Raw genomic sequence first — 24,390 nt, forward strand, 5'->3', positions numbered from 1 at the left:
TGTGCGTTGAGCTGATGGCATGGCGTTATCTTCCCAAGTCGTATGGAGTTCGCTTGACAACACAGTGAGTTGGACTGGGACACATTATGACCTTTTCAATATAAATTGAAATTCAAGATATTCAACAAAACCAACACCAGCAACATTGGAAAACTTGTGGTGAAGTTAAGAAAATTTTACAAAAAATAAATGCAAGAAAAAGATTACGGCCCTACACTACAACCCATGGTGATTCTTCCTCAAGTACGAGTAAATACTCATATATTTACGATAGCATCCGGAGGAACCTTGCTACGGTTGGCTGGCTGGCTCGAAGAAGCTTCGCATCCTGGTGTGGCGTAAAATATTAGTTCATATCTCTTCCCGGCCAGGAATGTTGCGAGTATAAATACTTTTCACTTCACTTGGTGCGATGTATCGCTCTATATGGAGAACGCTTTAACTTTTACTTTGCTGGCAAATACCAAGTCTGATAGATGTGCATCGGGACCGGCTTCCGGGAACACTCTCCTTCCACATATCTCTGATTGCACGTCAAGTTGTAATCGTATTAAGGTGGCAGTAAACCCATTTATATTCATTTATGACTCGCCCACACATACCTGTGCCGGGGCGAATCATTTCTTTCGAAGAAAGCTTTCCTCCAAGATACAAGTCCCAGCAAATAATAAAGCATTTTTCCCGTTGCAAATAATGAGGCCTATTTCACGAGAGTAATCTCCTCTGATAAATGACACATTTCAACAGGGGGTTGCCGAGTCCAGGCAGGATGGCGTTAGCAAATACAATTTGAAGGAGAGATTTATTTTCAAGTAGCTCGTCCTTCAGACCGGATTACCCGGACAAAAGCTGACAGTGGATTTACAATGTTTTTCATTGTTACAAAACAATAGTTTTTGCTGTTAAACCAACAACGGTTTTACAGTGAAGTTTGTTGTTCAACAACGTTTTTCATTGTCAAAAGGGGGGTGGTTAAGCGTATTCACAACGAACTTTTTTTGTATGGGAAACAGTGGATTTTATTGTTATTTTGATGTAATTTCTGAACGTTCTTAGAGCTGTATTTTACAACCATTTACAGCATTTTTACAGTAAAAAGCATGGTTTTAAGATAGCAGTGCCGTACAGCATTTCTACAATAAAAAACGTTGTTTTTTTTTCAAAATTCGTTTCTTCATACCAAAAAAACAAGTTCTAGAGTTTACATTATTTATTTAATACGATTGATCGGTAAGTGTAGGCACAAATGGTGCTCGTCAGTTATGATCAGGAATCAGTTGAAGACATTGTTTCCATGGGCTTCCTTCAGAACCTGAGCCTTGCGCAAATTCTGAATTTTTTCTGCCAATGCCTTGTTGAGTGTGGCCGCGTTGGCCTCGATTGATATCTTCTCATAGGCGTCCAGCCCCGCAACCTTGGCAACATGTTGCCTTGCCTTATCTGAAATTTGAAAGATGTTCTAAAAATGTGTATAACATGAAATAATGAAACTTACTATGGATAAACTTGAGTTTTTTGGGTGAAATAGGCTTCATCGCTTGGCCACCCTTAGTTGTCACCTTCATCGTGCGAAGGCCTTCCGTCCCATAAAAAAATACAGCCAGGCGCTGCGCGAAGTCGGCAGCATGTTTCGACTGGGAGCTGATGTCTTCCATTTCGGAAACGGTAATATCCACTCCAGCTTCAGTGGTAAACACCTGAGGGAATAAAAAACAACTATCAGTCAGACTAAAATATAGAATCATTCAAAATATTTACGCTTGTTTCCTTTCCGAGGCGCAATTCCCGGATCATCGCCATCTGCGTGATAACCAGCTGGTTCAGCCTGGATGATTTCGCTTTTTCTTTGAGCAGACTGTTAGAAAGCTCCTTGGTCTGCTCAAGCTGATGAAGGAACTTGTTCTTCCACATGTTAACGTAGGTCAGCGCGTCGTTCTCCGGTTGTGGTGTAGCTCGAGGTGGGGTTTTCTCGGCTTTGATGGGCATCGGGAACGGATCTTCTTCCATGGCCGCAGATTGTTTGGCGACTTCGGTGTGAACGTGTAACTTCGAGAACTTATCCAAGGTCTCCTGGAAAAAGATCAACGTTTATTATAAAAGTGTCAAACTTTAATGGAAGCGGCTGAAAATACCTCTTCTGATGTCGATCCGTCATCGTAATCGCCGTCCCCCTCCTGACTGTCGTCTTCTTCGTCACTGGTCATTAGAGACAAGCTACCGTTCTTGGTGGCAGCTTCCGGCACGGCCGTCACACTCAAATTCAGAGGGTCCTTGGAGGTCGACGGTCCCGGGCAGTTTTCGATAAACGCGCCACTTGGTATGGACACCATTTCCAAACCATTCTGGCTCAGGCTTATTCCGGATTTCTGAAGCTTTTCGTCCAGCTGAAAAAAAAAACATAAATTAAATTTATTTTAATTTTCAATTCATCTCTCTCTAACCTTCAGTTTAAGCGCAGAATCGTTCACCGTTTTGGCCGCACTTTGCTGTTTTTTCTGACGTTCTGTTAAAACAAAAAAAGAACATCAGTCTGAGGAACACTTTTAGGTTAGGTTTGGTTTCAAAATTTTCACCTTGGGGCTCCGCCCCCGCCTTCCGGGAACGCTTTTGTTGAGCACTTTTGGCCGTAGTCTTCACTTTTTTGGGGTTTTCTGGAAAGATAAATAATAAATATTGTTTATTAGATGTGTAACATTGATTCTAAAACTAATTTGCTAAGTTACCTTTCTTCGTTCGGCCCATTTTAACGACGAAAAAAAATTCTGCAGCAAATGGCGACCGACCACGATGATGGAGACTGACGGTTTGATTTTTGTTGGTTGCACTCTACACACACACACCTCTTTTTTCATGGGTACACTCTAAATTTTGTCAAGCACGAAAAAACATAAACTGTCAACTTTAATCATGTGATTTTGAAACTTTTTGTTTAAAATAATGACACGCATGTATTTTTTTTAAATAAGAGCATAATTTCTTGAAGCTGTATATTAGAGTTTGATAAACAATGATTGTTTTTTTATGATAAAGAGAAAATTGCTAAAATTCTAAAAGGAGCAATTCAGAATATGCGTGTTGCGGATGTTAACAAGTGCAATATTCCGTAAGGTCCGACTTCATCTTGACATTTTCGTTTTTACACAGTCCGACCTTTTGTAAAAGACGTTGATAATAAACTGTCAAACAGCTGTTATTTTTTTTTCTTTAAGCTTTGTAAGAAATCAAATAATAAGTCAAAAATCAAATTAAAATGCGTAACTCGAGAAATTATTCGCTTTATCACAAAGTTCGGGGTGTTCCGTACTCAAGAAATCCAAAACCGGTAAAAAAAAACATTATAATTAAGTCAAAATATAGGAAATTTCAAATAATTCTTCGTAGATCTCACGAAGTGCAGGATCTTCGCCAAGTACCACGGAAAGGGTGACAGTTTCCGGCGTAGGACCAAGGGTTTCCAGAAGTGTTCATTACTTGCCAGTCTGCGAATTAATTACTCGAATTACTGGTCCAAAATGATTAATTACACATATTACTTAATTACTTTTCACTACGATAAAAATTTATATTTAAGTATTCATTTCTACGGTTCTTAACTAAATTATTTATAAATAGATCATTCGATAACTCTTTCAAAAATTATTCTGTTTACTTTGTTTTTTCCACGTATAATTTTTATTGATAATAGATATAGGCGATTAAACGTCAAAAATGCCCCCAACTAGAGGGCGCTGAAACATTGAGTGATGTTTACATGATAGCCTACAGCGAGTTAATTGGTTTGAAATTTGGAATTTTTCATTTTATTATAAAATTGACATTCGTATTTAATTACACAATTTTTCGGTAAAAAAAAGTAGCTCAATTGATATCTAGATTTTTTTTAAAGGTTTTATAAACATATAAAACACAATAGCTTATAGGACCTTTAAAAAAATATCTGGAAATGACCAATAATAATTGTTTCATGGCCAATTTAACCTGTTCATTATCTGAATCGAAATTTCATTATGTTTCACGTTTCAATAAACCGAACCCTTATCAATCAATTGCAAATGAAGATTATTTAAGTTGACTTACGTTTTTTGAAGTCATGTTTGTCATAAAAGCAAAAAAAAAATTGTACTATTTTACTTCAATATATGAAATTGATAATATTTTCAGCTTCCAAAGTCGAATGCCAAAAATATATAGAATTTGTTGTAAAAAAGGCCCCCTGATTATTTGAGCTAAACAAAAACTTTGACAAATATTTGCAGCGGCGTGGCAGCGGCTCTTCTTGAGAATTGTGAAATTTATCAAAATAACGTTAAGTTTCAAAACGCTTTTCAAACATTGGTTTGACATTACTTTGCATTTTTTTTCTCAAGCAAATTTAAAAAAAAATCTGTTACTGAAAATACAGATAATGTGGAACGTGACATTAACATTGGATTCAATTGCATCTGAATATTAGTTGATTTTAATTTCACTGAGTTTGATTTTTACCATTGAAACATTTGTCTCAGAAATATTTGGAAATTTTTCGGGAAAATTACTAATCTCTTAATAGAGAGATATTACAGAACTGTCAATTTCTGCAGATGATGAAAAAATATAAAAAACATATTTTTATTATTATTGATGTTTAAATGGCCATCACTTGAAAACTTTGTTTATTTCAATGATAATTAAGTACCATTTTGGTTTTAAATATTTGATCCACAAAAACTTCAAATTATTTTGACTGCCTATTAGAAGGAAAAGCATAAAAAATTAATTGATTCTAATGTAGTTCTTGCAAAAAAAACATATTTTTAAAATAACTTAATTAAAATTAAGAGATTTTAGATTCACAAAACATTTTTCACTGGCCTTTCGTTGTTAATCAGTTTGATAAACAACATGATAAAAATAAATTTTAGGAAAGTTTTAGGAGAGAACTATGGTGAATAAGGCCTTCTACATACAAAATCAGTTTTTTGTAATCTTTGTGTTTCACTCTTATTTGAAATCAATAAGATTCTGTTATAAAAGATTATATATAAAAAGTAAATAGTTTTGTTGAAAAAGTACAATTTAAAAAAAATGAATTACTGTAATTACTCAAAAATTACTTTAATTACCAATTAATTACTTTAAATTACCCTAATTACCACGAATTACTAAGTAATTAAAGAATTACCTAATTACCAGCTAAAAATCAAAGTAATTATTAATTACTTGCCAGTCTGAGGCCTTGCTGGAAACCCTTGCGTAGGACTTCGGGCGGGCGTTTCCGGGGAGGGCAACGGAAGTTCCTCTTCAAATGACGAGGTTTTATTTTTATAATATTCATGTTTTGTTTACAACCTAAATAGCTTTTGTTCCAGATCGCAGGACCATCTCGGGCGGACGTATTCGGGAAGGAAAACGGAAGTTCCTCTGTCCCAAATCAGGAGGTCTTTATTTTTTGTAATATTCATGTGTTGTTTACAGATTAATTAGCTTTTGTTCCAGATCGCAGGACAACCTCGGACGGGCGTTTCCGGGGAGGACAACGAAAGTTCCTCTTCAAATGACGAGGTTTTATTTTTATAATATTCATGTTTTGTTTACAAACTAAATATCTTTTGTTCCAGATCGCAGGACCATCTCGGGCGGGCGTTTCCGGGGAGGACAACGGAAGTTCTTCTTTCCCAAATCACGAGGTTTATTTTTTTTAATATTCATATTTTGTTTACAAACTAAATAGTTTCTGTTTCAGACCGCGGGGCCATCTTGGGCGGGCGTATTTGGCAGTATGAGTCCGGGAAATGAGGTGATTGGATTCTGTATGTTGTACATAATTTGTGCTAATTTTTTTTCTCTTTTTGCAGTTCCTAGACACTGGCGATGATTTCAACGATCAGGGTAACGCAACAGATTATGACCATGAAGGCGATGAAACGGATTCGAACGCAGAATTTGGTCCAGATGATTTTTTTGAGCACTCCGAAGAGGTATTATTTTGTATCAGCAAGTTTTAAAGTTTTTATTTTTTTTTTTACTTTTTTCAGGACTCAATGTTTGAAGAGGGTGAAAAACTGAATCCCAACTTAAACATAACTAAAAATGAAGTTATCCTTATGTTGATGAACATATTCATGCGTCATAATCTCACAAATCGCGCCATGGAGGATCTTTTGCGCATGTTAAACATAATCTTCGGCAGAAAATCGCTACCTGAATCTTTTAGCTCGTTTCTCGCGTTATGCTCGTCACAAGATTATCATCGACATTATGTTTGTGATAATTGCAAACTCTACCAAGGAGAGAATGTTGCTGAGAGCTGCTCAAACTGTTGCAATACCAAGAAGTCATTTTTTATATCTTTCGACTGGGAATCAAACTTAAAGCGCATTCTCGCGAAGCACTGGGAGCTGATCGTAAATCACAGGCAATCAAGTAATGAGGAAAATGATATAAAAGATATCGTTGATGGGAAAATCATAAAGAACGTGACACAGCAGACAAGATCAAACGCCACAGACATAAGCTTGAGTTTCAACACTGACGGTGTAGCAGTTTTCAATTCTAACACCCGGAAATCCTTGTGGCCCATTATTGTGACTATCAACGAACTTCCGCCTGATTTGAGATTCTCACGCCGGAACACAATCGTCGCTGGATTATGGCTTTCACGTGAGGAACCAGATTTGAACGTTTTCTTAACGCCGTTTCTAGCCCAAATACAAAAATTGTCGGAAAATGGTGTGCAGCTAAACGAACATACCAAGTGTTCTGTTTCGACGGTTTGTTGCTGCGTTGATAGTGTGGCTAGATGTAAAATTCAGCAGCTGAAACAATATAACGGTTATGAAGCTTGCAGCTTTTGTACTCATCCAGGTTCTCTTGTAGAAACAAAGCAAGTGCGATACAAATATTTAGAGAACGTTAGGCCGCGAACCAACATAGATGTACTGAAAGCCATGGCATTGTCCAACCAGCGAGGTGAACCTGTAAACGGATTTAAAGGGATATCACCACTTGTTTCGATACAAGATTTTGATATTGTTGAAGGCTGTCCGGTTGATTATCTTCATTGTGTGCTCCTTGGAGTATGCAAATTAATGGCCAAGTTGTGGGTGGATGGAGTGGGCAGCGATTATTACATCAGAGCGCACGTGGCACAGATTGATAATGTTCTAGATTCAACGTATTCATTTCATGAATCATCAAGAAATGCCCGTAAATTCTCCGATCGAAACTCATGGAAAGGCAATGAGTGGCAAGCTTGGCTACTTTTATACGGTCCAATTTGCTTGTTGAACGTTTTACCGCAAAAATTTTACGACCATTTTTGTACTCTTTCAACTACAATCAAAACTATGTTGTGTGGGCCATTAAATTCACAAGTAATTGGAGAATGTGAAGCACAACTAAGCCAATTTGTTAAACAATTTGAAATGTTTTATGGAGAACAACACATGAACTACAATGTCCATCTCCTGCTGCATTTATCTAACTGTGTACGTAATTTTGGTCCCCTTTGGGCATTCTCTTTGTTTAACTTCGAGGATTTAAATGGAGTGCTCAAAAAATTTGTTAAAGGTCCTAACAGCCCAATTTTGCAGGTCACAATGCGATGTAATTTATATCACGAACGTTTTTATTCACCAATGTTTGAATTAGTACAACAAAAAGTAGTAAGTTTTTGTAAATCATTAGATAGTAAGCCTCAAATTAGCACCATTGTTGGAAAATGTCCCATTGAACTTTTGGAGACTATTGAACATGATTATGCAGACAATTTATTTTTCATTCAGAACAATTTTATTACCGGTAAATATCTCTTCAAGCCAGATCGGAAATGGCCAAATGAATCTGAACGGTTTAGATGTGATTCTACTTTCTCAATAGTGGATGATGGGCATACCATTTTCGGTATTATCAGACAAATTCTCACTAAAAACACGAACGTATTTTTCGTTTACATACCAATAGCAATTAATCACATCAATGATTGTTTTGCTAGTGGAACTGTTGCATCTCGTAGATTAAAGATGGTCAAGATTAATAGTAGCTTAAAAAAATGTGTAAGAATTAAAAGAGACGATACGTTGTATGTCTGCAAGGTAGATTTTGTGCCATATAAGGATTAATATAACGTAAAATTAATGTATTAAAAAATAAAATTGTTCAATTGCTTTCGTCTGAACCAGTTTTTTTGTCCAATTTGCAGCTTTCTCTTGTGCCAATTGTCCCATACTGTATCAGATTAAATAACCCTTCATGACATCGTTTTTACATAGCAATATGTTGTTACAATAAAATCTACTGTTAAACCATCAGTTTTGATTGTTACATTATCCCAGGGTGTTACAATGATTTAACAGTAAATAATATATTAACAACAAAAAACATTGTAAATTCATTGTTTCTACAATCAATTCCACTGTACCGTTTTGTCCGGGTAATTAATCACTTGCTTGCTCCAATGTTTGACTTGATGAAAGCATTTTTTCACGAAAGAGTTCGTTCGGTTGTTGGGTGTTTATTCTGTTGATCATTTTTTTTAGACAATCTTGTCTCAGAGATTCAAATGGAAAACAATCTGGCCTTTACCAAAGTGTAGTTAGCGCCGATTTTCTGTATTCCTTCCTAGTTTTTATTACATTTGCAAAAAAAAGGAAAAAAAGTTAAATTAAGGCCATAAAACCACCCTCTACCCTTCAAAAGAAAGAAAAAGCATCCAAAGTAGGAACACAATCAAGCTTCCAAGCTTCCTTTCCTAATTAAGGCATGCTAAATATATTCGATCGATTGTCGAAATAAAGGGGGTTTATAGTTTTTGTGTTTTGTTTCGGGGGATTACTTGGGCAATGCCAAACTGGCTTCGACTACATAGGACGTCGTGAACCGAGCTTTTCGAGGCGTTGGAGGTTCACATTCATACGTTTGAAAGGTTCAAGGTTTGGAGATCTAATTAAATGTGTTTCTTTTTGTATTTGAATATATCTGGATTTGTATTAATTATAGACAAACAGGTGGTTATTATTATCGTTAATTAACGACAACTTATTTTTTCTCCTTTTTTATGTTTCGTGGTTAAAACTTTGCTTGCATTTTAAACATAAATTCTAACAGTGTTTTTTTTTTTCATTTTATATCAAGTCTTTTAGCAATTAGAAAAAGTTTTTTTTATATTTATAAAAATTAGGAAAATTTTACAAACCTTATAAAAGATCGAACTTTTATTGATGGAATTCCGAGACACGATTATTATTAAAATAAAATCTGGGTTTTTCGACACGCCAAAAAACCACTTTATCCACTTAATCTGGAATAACTTGAAAATTTGAACAAGGACCCATACGCTCTCTTGGGTATCAAAAGTTGCATCTTTTAATTACGAAAATTACGAACTATTATTTCTCAAAAGCCTAATTCTAATCACCTTTCATTTGCGTCCAAGAAAGCTTTAATTGTTTGAAATTATGCGGAGCTATGACAACAAAAATTGCCATTTTTTGGTCCAGCTCGACACGGTTCAGGTCATCCTAATGGCTAGGGTTAATGAATTTTCACGATTTCGCGGATAGCATGAAATTCGTGAAATTTGAAGATTTCCGTGAAATCCCGTGAAATTTATCAATTTTCTCAGATCAATTCCTTTAAATAACATCATAATAAATATTTCATTCATAAAGACTATTAATGTAAATTTTATGAGTTTTCAATTGAAACCCGTGATATGAATCATTTGAAGAATTGTTAGCAAAACTAAATTAACATGAAATTGATATAACATTTACTGAGAAGTGAAAGCTGCAAATACTCAAATGATGTTAACAAATATCAGTCAAAAAAGAAAAAAATATTCTCGGCATTTTTGTTTTTTTTTTTTTAAATTTTGTCTTTTTTAACCAAAACGTGTTAAAATTTACTAAAAAAGTATATTGTAATATTTTTTTAAATTGAATTGATTTTTTTGTAGAAATCAATTAAAAGCAAACATTCATGTAAAAGTAACATTCAGTGAAAATATTAGTTTTTCCCTATTCCACCGGTCAATGTTATAACCGTTGGAGCAAAAATAAAGAAAAATATTTAGGAAATAGATTGCTATTATCTTGATACTCTAAATAACAGTTTATCAATTTTTCTTAGAAAACTTACTGAATTTAGCAATATTTTCATTCGCTCTAATAACAATTTAACTATTATCTTATATGAAATTTGAAAGATAACATTTTAAAAGAAATGGAATGATTCAAGCTTGGTTTTTTCAAGATTAAATAAATAGCTTTTTTTCTTTTAAACTCACCTTTAAGAACGTTTCAGATTTTTTCTGAATCCTGTTTAATGTCACGATATTTAATAAATTTGGTGGATGTTTCCCGTGGAAGTTAAAAAAAAAACATTTTTTCTGTTCTGATTTTGAATAAAATTTTGAAGATTTCGTTTACAGATTAAAAAAGGCAAAAAGCCTATTAATTTTTAATTTAGTATTTGGAAAGTGGGATAAAAAACTTAAAAAAATTATTACTTAGCAAAATGTCGCAAAAAGTTAATCAATTGTTAGATTGTTTTGTTAAATTTGGCTTTGATATGAATAAAATGTAGATAAATAAGAAAAATAGCAAATCAGCGAAAACTGATTAGCTATATTAGTCCAACATTAAAAAAAACAGCTCAATGAATGACAATACGCATGCCCTACATGTTGGTTTCAAAATATATATATACCGTCATCAGGGCTGACATTGGGTCTGGGGGGTGAGATTGGGTCAATCTCACCCCAGACCCAATGCCCTGCTGACGATATATATAGAGCCCATCCATAAACCAAGTGGATTTTTTATGAAATCGAAAAGTTTTGTGTCACGTTCAAATTAAGTTAAGATTTTTGTTTTATTTAATAAAAAATAATATATAATAAAGCATAATAAGTGGTTTCTGCAATTTAACTTAAGATTTTCATTGTAATTTTAATATTTTCAAGTTCCGCGAAATTTCCGTGAAATTTGGTGTTTTGAAATTAAGTTTCCCATGAAATTAGCAATATTTGAGCGTAAAAAATCACTTAGCCTACTAATGGCCAAACAAAAAAAAATGCATTATTTTATGAAATTATATGTGATATTACACCCTGAAATATGTAGCCCATTAGTATGGGGAACCTACTTAACCGAAATGTCAAGTTTATCCGGGCTAAGGCGCCAGTCCTTACTGGTGTCTGCTGGGTTTGAATCCCGTTGGTTACAACTTTTTTTTGTGTTTATAAAAGTTGTACATGCAGTGTGTAATATTATATAAAGTTTTTTAACGAAAGTGATGTGCATGCTTTTGCATGTGATTTTACCTTCGGAATTTTTGCTGTGTACTTTTTTAGAAATTTCCTCCGAAATTTTTAACATGAGTTCAATAATTTATTTTATTTTTTAAAAATTAAGTTTGAATTTAATAAAACATTATTATATAGTTTTTTTTTGTAATTTGTATTCATTGAATGACAAAAATCATACTGCATTACAATTTTTACTAGTTTACAACGATCAAAAGAAAATTACATGATTTTTATTATTTCAGACGGACAACGAACAAACCTAACTAGAAAATTGTTACAACATGCGAATAATGTATTGTGCATGAGGGACCATCCATAAACCACGTGGACACTTGAGGGGGGGGGGGGTATGGCGATTGTCCACGATCCATACAAAAAAGTTTTTTTTTGTATGGACAATTGTCCACGAAGGGGGGTGGGGGGGTAAAAGATTCCCAAAAAAGTGTCCACGTGGTTTATGGATGGTCCCATGAAAACATTTTAAAAAAATATTTTTTTTACACAAAACACTATCTTTTCATATTTTTGGATTGATACGTCTTTGCCAAATGATATCAAAAATTACTTTTATTTTCTATTGTAAGATGTTTATTATTTTTTATTTCCTGTTGACATTTTATTTGATGGGTATAAAATATTTTTATTAATTTATTTATCTGCTTTTAGAAATGCTTGCAGGAAAACAACTTTAGTAATTTTGACACATTTTAGTTATTTATCGGTGCAAATGTTTTTTTTTCCTTTTAAAAAAATTCTCCACGAAATATCAGGAGGCAATCACATTTAATATATAACTATTAAAACATTCAACAGCGCTCGTACAGAAAGTAGTAAAAATCAGAAATTGAATGTTACTGAAAAAGCAAGAATTTAAACATGCTTTAATTTCTTCCCGGGAAGCCGGTAATAACAAAATTCATGCCATTTCAATTACAAATATTGTTAAAATAACAAAAAGTGTTATGGAATATTTTTGAAAAATCCATTTTTGCATAAGGGTTTAATAACAGTTTATGTTATCATATTAGTTGTTAAAATAACAAAGATTTTTCGAAGAATACCTAAAAATGTTATCAATCCAATAACAAAAAAATCATAACGACGAATAACAAATTATGTTATAATTAACATAAAATGCTATTGGCCTAGTATTTTCAAATATCAAAAATTTTTATTCCCACGTTATTTCCGTCTGCTCGGGTTAAAATACATTTTGGGAAAATAGAGGGGACCTCTATTTTGAACTAACAATGATCTAGATGTAGTAAAGAAGAAGCTTAGAAGCAATTTCGTCCCAAAAAATTAAATATAATGTTGTTACTTACAAGCTAGTTGTTATGGACAAGGTGTAATTTCAATAGCCATGAACTGATATAAACTTCATGAATTAGTCCACAAAAATATCAAATTAGATGCAAAGAAGATCATAATCACTGGACTACATTCAGATTTTCATTAAATAGGGTAGGTTTACAAGATTTTTCTAATTTTTCAAGTATAGAAACCTACCCAAGTAACATTTTAGGTTTTAAGTAGGCCATAAAAGCCTATTTAGGCCGTATCAGGGTTTTCAGAACCATGATAAAACCTGTAAGTTTAAAAATGTTACTAGGGTAATCAAGCTTTGAATACCAGTTTAATGATTTCCTGTTTTTATTTGTTGGAAAGCTTTTAAACTTGTTTATACAATCTGTGCTATATTTATCCTTGTGGATGCTGACTATTATTAAACTACCCTAAATGGTCAAACCAAACCCATTCTGATAGTTCATGTTTACACTTCCGATCGTGATAATGTTTACTCTCATTCGGAATGTTTCTAGTATCAAATATTTGCTTTTTTCCGCGCAGTTCCTCGCATGTTGCTAACCCCAGGACCACATCAATACCCGACTTTCACGCCTCGCGTCGGTTTGGCCATCACACATTCAATACAGATAAATTCCCCACCCTGGCGACCAGGTTCTTAAACCGAAACCTGCTGACGGGGGAGGATTCTGCCAAAGTCAAACAAGATTATCCACCCAAAACTCCCCTAAACACCCCCACCAACAAACAACACTTCACACTTTCCCCTGGGGGAGGCCAACTTTGGGGGGGCTGGTGTCGGATCGTTTTGCATAGGAAACGTCCGGAAGGCCGCACCACCGACAGGCACGGTTCATGTGGTAAAAGAAGCGATAAAATTTATATTGTTTTATTAAAAAAGCTTCCGAGTGTGTTTTGCCTTCCTCACCTTACTGAGGAAAAGCTATAAAATCACTCGAAAAATAAACTTATTAATTTGACCTCGTAGACCCACCTTCACGTATACAATCGACTCAGAATCATGTTCTGAGCAAATGTCTGTGTGGATGTGTGTAGGTGGGTGGACAAAAAATTTGTCACTCGATTATCTCCGGACTGGATGAACGGATTTTGACCTTATTAGTCTCATTCGATCCATCTTGGGATCCCATAGGTCTCTATTTAAAATCAGCAAGTTTAGTTAACGTGAAGACTTTCATCATTGTCATGATTTTTCGTTCAAAGATATAAATTTTGCGTCGCTTTCAATATTTTGACAAAATTTCTGCCCTACACATGCTGATTCCTTTTGGTAACGGTTATCCCATTCTTTGTAAAGTTATGGAAATCGTCATTAATCAATGATTGCTAACTAGGACGTCAATGACTGTGCCACAAAATGATATAAATTTTGAAGCACATTTGCTTTAGATCAAAAATTCTTTCAGTGGCTTCAAGAAGGCAACAAGAAGGCAATTTTGGTGACGAAATCCGTTAAATTGAATTTAACACAGAATATTTTATAGTGATGATCAATTTTCTTCGAAAATGATCAACGGCTTCACCTTAAGTACTTCAAAAGTTATGCCAAAAAAACAATTTTAACAAAAGTCCGGAAGATTGTAAAAAGGGTGGTTTTTGTAAGAAAACTCGTCATACTATACATTTTTAGAAAGGTATTTAAAAGATCTTTCCAATGAGCCCAAAACATTGAAGATCTGACAACCATCAATAATTATTAGCACTTAAGTGTTATTTATACACTTTTTGGAGGCCGGATCTCAGATATTTCAATGAAAATGATGTCCGGGTTAGATAATTGAAATACCTTTCAAATGAGCTTAAAAAATCGAAGATCTGAAAACCTTATCAAAAGTTATTAGCACTTAAGTGTTATTTATACACTTTTTGGAGGCCGGATTTCAGATATTGTGATAGAAATATTGTCTGAATCTTCCATGCGAACTATCATTGAATAGGTTTTTTATCAGACCTTGCGATGAGTTAGAAATATTGAAGGCATGCGAACGCTATCAAAAGAAATGAGTAATAAAGTTGATTTGTTAAACATGTTAAGGGGGAATGTTGCTATTTTTACTGAATGTATTGACTTTATGAATGTGAGGAAGGCACCAACCACCTTGAGGTGGAATAAGTAACGATTTTTTTTGAAGCGAGAGAAGGAATTCTTTGGAAAATAATTTTGATTTGATTTTGAAATGTTAGAATTATTTTTTTAAATATAAGTTGGAAAAAAAGTGATCGATAGGCTCAATTCTATGAGAATCGCTCCAAAAAGGAGTTAGCCTCGATGGAGAAACGGAGCCACGTTAAGGATAATTGAGCCCCAAAGGATTTATAGCGAACATGAGGTGACGCTTCCAGAGTCACAATTTAACTGCGGATCTACTGGAAACTCAAACATCCTTTAAGCCGGTGTGCCTCTGCTTGAGCGTTAAATATTGAAACGTGATTTGAATATCTTCCAGACTTTCATGTTTTCCGGGGGGGAAACGCTCAATCAGGACACGTGTGCTGCCGATGGGGATCCCAATTTGCAGCTAAATTGATGAAAAGTGGAAACTCCAACAGAAATACTGGGTCGTACCGCGTGCTATACGTGTGTGCTGTCGAAATTTTCATGCCATGTGGAAACGGGAGCGTTAAATCAAATTATGTTTAGCAAATTTCCCGAACACAACTCTTTGCGGGGGTGGGAGGATCGAGACTGGGGAGAAATGGGGAAGATTCTGCCTCGATGAACAGGCAAATCAATCGGTGTCGGCTGGGAGAAGAAGACAGGGGGATGCTTCTCGTCAGCTTGGTGCCACCACGTGGTCTTTTCCAGTTAGACCGATTTTATCGTCTAAAGAAGTGAGAGGGGAATGGCGGGTCACCTCCTGATAACGAAATGTTGATGTTTATGGCGATGATGACGGTCTTGATGATGATGGCTTTTGATGGGTGAGATTAGGCGGAAGATGGCGAACGTCTTCGGAAGGAGGTTAAGCAGGGGTTATGTTTTGAAATTTATTCAAGAAAGAGTAAAGATTTTGTTATATTTTAAGTGTTTGCCTTGCAATTTTTTGATTTCATATCAAATCAATGCATAAACTGGATGGTGTTTTAAAATTTGATCAAAAATTGGCATGCGACGACATTGCACGATCATGACGGATTAATTGGTTTTATTTTACTAGACAATTAACGACATTTTTTAAAGTTTTCCATGTTAGGATTGAAACAAGACTCTTTTTGAAATAAAAACATATTTTATTTTAATGCAAGCTGTTTCTAAAAAATAAACAAAACTTTAAATTGATCTTTCAATAAAAAAGCCATGTTCTGGCAGAAATTTATAACCTGAACACCACAAAAATGAACTTGAAAAGCCTTCACAAAAACCTTTTGAAGACTTCCTCACCACTCAACCGTGCGTCAATCACGGGGCTCAATAGAAAAGCACACTTTTCCCCTTCAGCAACTCCCCAGTTCCTACTTACCGGCTTCAATACTTTACTGATGAAAAACGTCTTCAGCCCGGCTATCCGCAGGGCTTCCTCGCGCTTCTCACCGAACGCGGGCTCCACCTCGAACTCCCCGTTCAGAAAGCTGAGCGTTTTCTCCGACAGATGAACCCGTCTGAAGTCCGCGTCCACGATCATTTCAGGCGCATTATGAGTCCATCGGGAATCGACGTGTGTTTGTGTGTGTGTCAACATCATTCGGAAAAAACGGAAAAGTGAACGACATTGTTAGAGCCTTAGCGGTCTACAGAGTGAGAGAATTGGTTGGCTGATTGTGGAACAACCCCCCCGTCCTTACCCGGCCTTCCCGCTGGACTCCATCTTGTTGGCGAGCTCGACATCCTTCGAGTACACGTCAAACTGCCACTGGCGCTGGCCAAGGATCCCCGCTAGGACGGCCCCCGTGTGGATTCCGACCCGCATGTCAACGGGCGAGTTGGTCTTCTGCTGGACATATCTGTGGGAAGGTTGAAACAGGGAAGAAACGGTCATCGCGGTTGTGGCGTTGTGCCCTCTAATTAGTAGCAATTGGTTCCACTGGCCAGGGCAGCTTTAAGCCCGACGACGACGACGACCACGACGGGAAACGTTAATCCAATTACACTCACTTGATAGCTTTCACCATCGAGAGTCCCATGTGGACGCAGAGGACGGCGTGGTCCGGACGTTCCACGGGAGCGCCGCTGATGCAGTAGTAGCAATCACCCAGGATCTTTATCCTTAATTGCTGGTATTTCTGTGAAAACAGGGGAAGAAAAATTTCGTGAGCGCGACTTTGACTAGACTCGACTTTCAACTAGTGGTGACAGACAGCAGGGGGAGGGGGGGGGGGGAGTTTGAAGAAAATTGAAGGAATAAAACTTGTTTTGGAAGTCCAATAAAAGTTGACGGGCTGAGCCAGGGACCAGACTCTCGTGCATCATGCTTTTGCCTTATTTTGTTTTGTTTTCAAGTTTTTTTTGCTGAAAATCGAGAGCACGTAAAGCACAAGCGCAAAAGTTGGGAAAATATTTGCTGGAAATGGAAAATTCCCTCTTTTTTGTTGTTTCATCTCCACTGGGAAAGCTCTTCTCTTTGTGCAGTGTGCTGGTTCTGTTGGATTTACGCCCCGTTTGCTGCCCATGAAGCTGTTTGTTTAAGATAAAAATCAAACCAGCAAAGTGTAACGATCGTTACTGATGCTGGATAAAAGTGGTTATTTTCGCTCGTAGAATGAGTTGGATTAAAAAATCAAAAGCAAATGAACTGTTTATTTCCCAGATTTTCATCAAAGTGTGCCAGCATGGTGCTGTTGAATGATGAAGCTTCTAGCTTTTTATGCAAAAAATAAAACATCAACGCGTGATGTGTTTCTCCAAATATGATATTTTGCCAATATTTGTCAAAAAAATAAAGTTTCCGATACCGTAAAACGGGAAAATATTGATAATCTGGGGACTTTGAGAGGCATAAGATTTTTGTTTAGCAAAATTAAAAATACGAATTAAATACAAACGGAATGGTATGAAGCTATACAGATCATGGTAGAGAATTATTAAAGTTTAGATTTTTTTAAAGTTAGTTTAGGCCGTTGCAAACATTTTTTGAAGTCACCGAAAAAAAAATTTTATCGGTGCTATACATTTTATTGAGAATAAAATTTACCTTACTTTTACTAGTTTTATTTAAATTTTTTGTATAAATGCCTAAATGGATATTAAAGCTATATTTATTTCATTAGGTTTGGATAATGTAAAAGCATTTTTTTCAAGTTAAGTTTAAACTTTTTGTGTCCTCATCCGCCATTTAACATTTTCAAAAAGAAGGAAATAAAAAAATATTACTTAACAATATTTAAAATTATCATTGAAAACAAGTATGTCGTTTATTTCGTTTTTAGAGCCATCTGGGGAGTAGCGAAATGCTAAATTTTGGCCTCAAAGATTTCAGGAAATTGTATTTTTTTCAACAATTTATCAAAAAATTAGTATTATTCCGAAAAACTTCCAAATGTTACTAGGAATAGAAGTCTAATCATTCGGAAAACAATTGAAAATGCATTTTCCTGTGTTTATTATCAAATTTTATTCCATTTTTGTGCTCATTTGAACGTTTTTAGATTTTTTTTTGTAAAATTCCTTTGTACAGCATGTTTTCGCGAAAAAAAATCGTCCAAGCTTACGAATTCCGAAAAACAAGGATTGAAAAACAACTGGATGCATTTTAAATCATTGTTTTTAATCCGAATGTTATTAATGGTTATTAATTTTTATTGTTTTTATAATTTATTTTTGCAACGTAATTAATATTTTGTAAATTTAAAACAAGAGTAACATTTGAGTGGTACCTTTTGCTTTTAATTTAAAAAATAGACATGAAATTAAGTTTATTTTTTTCAATGGTAATTTGTTATATATGTTGAAACGCTGGGCATTTTTTCTGGAAAATATCGAAGTATGGTTGATATTTATTTTATATTTCCGAGCTTTACTTGAAGTCAACTTGCACTTTTAAATTTTTTAAAGTGCTTGAAAAATTAAAGGGTATCAAAAATTGTCCTCACAGCTTTGTACGGAAACATTATCCGCTGTTAAAGTACCTAAACTATTGGAGAAGTTCTATCTTTTCTTTTATATATCTATTGACGCGGAAAGAATGTCATTTAGAGGTGGGCAAAACCGCTCTTTTTTAGGAGCCGCTCATTTTCGTTCGCTCATTAAAAAGAGCCGCTCTTTTGAACGGCTCTTTCGCTCTTTTTCAAAATTTGGATGAAAAGATTTGTTCTTGAGAATCGTGTGTTTTTGTAAGTTATTTCACATTGGACTTTTACAAATTATTTGATAAAAAAAATGAAAACTGAAAACGAGAAGATGCCCTTGAAAACCATAGGTCTTGGTGGTCTCTATGTCAAGATTTCTACTCGAAGCTTAACATTCGAGTTATTGAATGGCATCAAAACTTAAATCTAGGATGTTGGAAAAATTGCTATTAATTTAAAAATTGCGTTTATTTCTGCAAGAACTGAACTTATGCTGATATTTTGTTTGGAGAAAACATTCTGTGAACTCTTTTCTACATTCTGATTTAATTGATAAAGTCTACGTTGAAGTAAAAAAAAAGTGTAATGTTTTACAAATTATGCAATGCATAAATTTGTATTCCGGTAATACTTTAATGTAAAATCAGCTGTAAAGTGAATAGTTTTTTTTCACGTTGTTTAAAAAATCATTTGCTTTTGGGATTAATTTTTATAAGCATTGAAATATTTGAAATTGCCTTTTCAATTCTCAAAAACAAATTTAATACTCCTTTTTTTGAAAATTCTATAAAGTATGTTTATAACAAAAATCATGCCATCTTGAGCCGGTTCTTTCAAAAGACCGCGGTTCGAAAAAGAATCGCGGTTCTTCTTTTGTGAGCCACGGTTCTTTCGCTCTATTCAGTGAACCAGCTTTTTGAGCGGCTCGCTCTTTTATTGCCCACCTCTAATGTCATTAGTATGATACGCCCAAAAAAATGTAAACTAAAAATTCCAAAAATAATTTTCTAATAGAAGACCCAAATTTAGGCCAAATAATTGGCCGTACACCTAATTCAACAAACACTATGATTTTGGGTCGCATCATCATCTTCTATGATAAATCCTGACCAAACACCTTATCCTACTAACACATTTTCAGGTTCCTGGCGCTGTAAGCACAGGGTAAACCAGCTGCCCTAGTAGCAACCTGCCCTAACTAACATTCCCGTCCCTTAAAATCGAGATCTACAAACTGACATGGTGGGCGCCTTTGGTGGCCAATGACTGAGCTTTTTGGTTGTTTATGAAACCACCTTGAGTCAGGGGTATTCAAAACACACAAAAAGCAAAAACTGAAAATTTGGTTTATTAGACCTTCTAGAAAAAAATTAAGATCTATGCTTTACAAAACATGAGTATTTCAATCAACTATTTTTACAAAATATTTATATAATATCAATAGAACCCCTACTAGATATTTTCCAACAAAAACTGTAGAAAAAAACATATTTACACAAGTTTATTGTCATTTTGGAGCAAAAATAGCATTTCTGAACAAAAACGTCAGATAATCCGGATCAATCCGAAACCAGAATGGCCGCTCGGGGGATATTTTTTGGATGGGCAAAAAGAGTATAGAAATAGGGTAGAGTAGTCATCAATGAGACACGGGGAACAATGATAAAATGGCTCTCACAAGTCGTAGTTTCAACCAATCATGACTAAAAATTACATTTTCATTACCATTACCAAAATTTAGAATATACCCAGAATCCAGGGCTATCTCATTGTTCCCCACTCTTTTCGGCCCATGGGTAACAATGAGACACTTTGATTTTTCTTCATTAAACTTTTTAAAATCGATGGGAATCTTTCAAAACTTGAATTGGAAGTGATTTTTGGCATATTTATTGAGTTTGAACTTCATTTAATCAAAAATATAAGATTAATTTTTAAAATTTATGAGTTTACAAAATTTAAATACTTTTTAGTATAACTTTTGTTAATTGAAGTTTCAAGTTGACAAAATTACTTGAACATGTTCAAAGCAAGTCACCTGCAATGAAATAATAATAAAAACATGATGATTTACTAGAAAAGTATTGATTTTTGTAGAGTGTCTCATTGTTCCCCAGCTGTCTCATTGTTCCTGCCAAGTGCGTCTACAATGAGACAGTTTTATAACTCTGGCTGTAGACGTCAGATTTATCTCATATTTTGGTCAACAAAAAGCTCATTAAAACATACTGATAAAAAAATACAAAAATCGTTGAAAGTTAAAAACCAAAAGTCCCTCATTGATGACTACCCTACCCTACCTTTCTTCTGCAACTTAAAACTTGGAGAACCGTTCTCTAGAGCCCAATTTAGATGAAATGTGCTAAGAAACCCACACATTTCTACTTGGTGAAGTTTCGAAGTGATTAATTCGTAAATTGATTAAGAATCGGATTTGCTTAGAACTGACCATTAAAACCTGTTGCAAACTAACTCAAGATTTTTTTTTTCAAAAGCTTTTTCGACTTTTATTTGTGAAGGGAAAATCACCCCTGTATTTGGAATAAGTTCTTGATTTTAGATATCATTTAGATTTTTTTTTTCGAAAACTCTTTGATTTAATTCTAACTGCAAAACTGACTTGCTCAAATTTGTAAAGAAAATTTATTTCAAATATATTGCGAAATTGCCTCATATGAACTAAGAGAGAAGTTAGTATCCTAACAATAAGTGATTCAAATCTCCATTGCAGCTATACAATATTAAAAAATATGAGCCAATTTAACACAATTATCTAACTCGGATGAACAATTGATTACTGACTTGCATGTTGATTCAGGAACAATGTATTTTAATTTTGAGATAACACTTCAGCACACACCTAACAAACAAATACCACAGCGCCGCTGCGTCTGAAACGCCCCGGAAAACTTTCCACTTACCTCAGCTAAGCGGTCGAAACGTGCGAAAAGTTCGTTCAAAATTTTCACCAAATCCTGGGCCGAGTAGGTGGACGAGATGGCGGTGAAGCCGACGATATCCGCGTACAGAATGCTGAAAGTGCATCAAGAGAAAAAAAAGAAGAAGAATGGTTGAAAAGCTGACTGATGCTGGTGGGTGGTGGAGGCTGCGTGTACTTTTAGAGTGGCTGGAAAGTGTTTGTTTGTTTGTGGATTTCACTCGAACGAAAACTTTTCCTTCCTTCACTCAGCTGCTGCTGCTGCTGCTGACGACATCGGAATTTAATGGAATTGTCTAGCTGTCCTCTGAGCTGTCGATCACGAGCTTTTGAGAGCAGATGGTGAGGTTTGGGGTAGGGTGAAGATTGAGCGGTTGCGGGTGTTGCGTTAAATTCACAGGTATTTTTTCTTCCTCGGGCGATAATGGAAGCATTATTCAAATGGAGGCTGAATTATACTTGCAAATCAGGCTCGGATTACGCAGGTTTCGGAGAACTGAGTCTGTTTCCATTAGAATGGTGCGATTCGACTGGGTTTAGTTGGTGTGTGAGTAAAAATACAGTACGAGACAGAGAATTATGTAAACAGTTTACTTGTCCATTTCGCGCCGATAAGTACTCAACATTCTAGTAGCTTTAAATTGAAACGTCTTTTTGGCAGTATTCGATAAACAAATTGTACTAAACATATTTTCTGAAGCTTTTATAATTGACTATTTTTGGGTCAAAACACATCGCTCTTAAAACAAAACCTAAAATCTACCCAAAAATAACTAGTTTGTTCATCATTCTTTTGAGCTCATCAAGATGAGAAATTTTCATAAAAATTTCTACTTAAAGCATAATCCCCATCTTCACTTCAGTCACCGGAAGTCTGCACCACCTTGCCCTCCTCACCTCACCAAACTAAAAAAGCTCTGACTCTAATAAGAGGACGCTCCACCTGACAGGATATAAAGGAGAGCGCAGGGCAGAAAAAAAAGTAAATTCCTTCATGGTTTATGAATCCCATTTCCTTCAGCCAGGCCCAACGCCCAGGCACCTCACGCGCGGCACTGTGTCACCATCAAGAGAGAAAAGCGTCTTTTGTTTGTTTAATAAATCATGAGAGAGCAGGCTTAAACGCAAGCGATCTCCGGAAAGACTTGGACCGCTTCCTCCCGTTGCGTTGCCGTCAGTCAAAGCTCGGAGCTCGTTGGAAGAGCCGACAAAGTATAAATCAAAAACAACAACAAGAGCGGGGCGGCCAAACGGCACGTGCACAAGGAAAATACTGAAAAAGGGCATGTTTTTTTCCAGCCAGGCAGCGTCAGAAAAATTGTTTTAACAACAAGAAGATGTTTTTCATCGCGAGTGTGTGGGTATGTGTGCACGACACGGCCAACCGACGAGTTCCAAGCGGAGCCACCTTCTCACTTTTCACAGCTTCTTTGTGGGAAGAATCTGACGGATGGCTGAATTGGTCTCGGATGTGCGTATTCATATGTCCTGGCTTGATGTGACACGTGAGATTGGATGTGAAGGTATTTTGGGCTAAACAAAGAGGACAAAAGAATGACCTGTGGGTATTAGACCCCGGGAAATTTGATATGTAGAGATTCCAAAGTTTGTTAAGTGTTACAAATCTGATGGCATTATTAAAGTCACTAGGCAAAGTCAGTTTTCATTGCAAGTAGTCTACTTTTGAGGATGAGAAAAAAAATACAGTGATTCCACGTCAAATCACCACAATCCAAATCAAAAGTGCTCCGATTCTACCCAAATTTGGTCTGGGTTTACTTTTAAAGGCATCATGTACATTTTGATACTTTCTGGGTTATTGCATATTCTGAAAGTACTCCTAATAAGCTACCTCTCCACGAAAAATGAGCAAAAGTTACTTCAGTAAAGTCTGTTTAACAATGATTTTAAATAAAGTAACATAAACAAAATCTCCGGCATCAGCAGTGCCTCTTTATATAGCCCTGTCAACCTGTTTAATAAAAGACTTCATGAACAACAAGTTGGAAATGTAGAAATATCAACAGGATGTACACAGAAAAAAATCATGGTAATATTACATCTGGGAAGGGGTATATCTTTTATGAAAAAAATGTGTAATTTTACCTTTGAAAATGTTAAATTTTAACAATGTCGCTTTTTCAGTCTTCAGTCTAAATTGAGGTAAAATTACACAAAAGAGGTAATATTCAAGCTTCAAAAAATAACACCAATAACCAATTCACACAATTTTTTACTGTGTAGTATAAACAGCCAATTTTAAGAGAATGCATGCAAAATATGCCTTTTTATATTTGTTTTTATTATTCCGAAATTGGGGTACACGGTAAACAAAATCATGGTAATAATATGGTTGGGAATGGGTAAAAAAATGTTTAATTTACCTCTAAAAATGTGTAAATTAATCACTATTCTAGTGTTTTGCCACTTTGTTAGTCTAAAATGTCATAATAAAGGTATACACCGATATATTATATTCCTTTCAAATTTGCATTTTTTTTCTGTATATTTTAGTCAAAGACATTAACATTAAAAAATTAAGCCAAAAATTGCACTCAGTCACCAGCCAGCGATAAGTTAAGACGTGTTTTGCTCGTGTTGTCATCTCGCGTGCTTGGAAGTTTTTGACGGATAGAGGTGGAGGAATCCTCCGAGTAGGAAGATTTTCGTCCCGTCCGCGGGAATCGGAAGCGGAAGAAGTCCAGCGAGGTCACTGGAATCGGCATCCAAGGAGAAAAAGTTGAGAAGACCCTGTTCAACAGCAACAAATTCAGCAGGAGGAGGAGACGCGGTTCCAGCACCCGGCCAGTCGGCAAGTAAACAAAAGCAACCA

General features: G+C 35.4%; 2 protein-coding genes across 4 annotated transcripts in view; both read right to left on the reverse strand.

The window, feature by feature from the left end:
• Positions 1 to 24,390, reverse strand: part of LOC6038890 (adenylate cyclase type 3) — a 105,825-nt gene that overhangs the window by 23,055 nt on the left and 58,380 nt on the right. For all 3 annotated transcript variants that reach the window (XM_038252316.1, XM_038252315.1, XM_038252317.1), the window contains exons 7-10: positions 21,541 to 21,652; positions 16,710 to 16,837; positions 16,400 to 16,558; positions 16,078 to 16,216 (exon numbers count right to left, since the gene is read on the reverse strand). In XM_038252316.1, the coding sequence (XP_038108244.1) occupies positions 16,078 to 16,216; positions 16,400 to 16,558; positions 16,710 to 16,837; positions 21,541 to 21,652 (538 nt within the window). The remainder of the gene's footprint in view (positions 1 to 16,077; positions 16,217 to 16,399; positions 16,559 to 16,709; positions 16,838 to 21,540; positions 21,653 to 24,390) is intronic.
• LOC119766738 lies at positions 1,175 to 2,922 on the reverse strand. The gene is made up of 7 exons (XM_038252318.1): positions 2,724 to 2,922; positions 2,574 to 2,651; positions 2,442 to 2,503; positions 2,133 to 2,384; positions 1,759 to 2,070; positions 1,496 to 1,697; positions 1,175 to 1,440 (listed from the first exon to the last, which is right to left on the reverse strand). The coding sequence occupies exons 1-7, from the start codon at positions 2,740 to 2,742 to the stop codon at positions 1,274 to 1,276; spliced, it is 1,092 nt and encodes a 363-aa protein (XP_038108246.1). The 5' UTR covers positions 2,743 to 2,922; the 3' UTR covers positions 1,175 to 1,273.

The sequence above is a fragment of the Culex quinquefasciatus genome, chromosome 2, assembly GCF_015732765.1.
Source record: "Culex quinquefasciatus strain JHB chromosome 2, VPISU_Cqui_1.0_pri_paternal, whole genome shotgun sequence".
Lineage (NCBI taxonomy): Eukaryota > Metazoa > Arthropoda > Insecta > Diptera > Culicidae > Culex > Culex quinquefasciatus.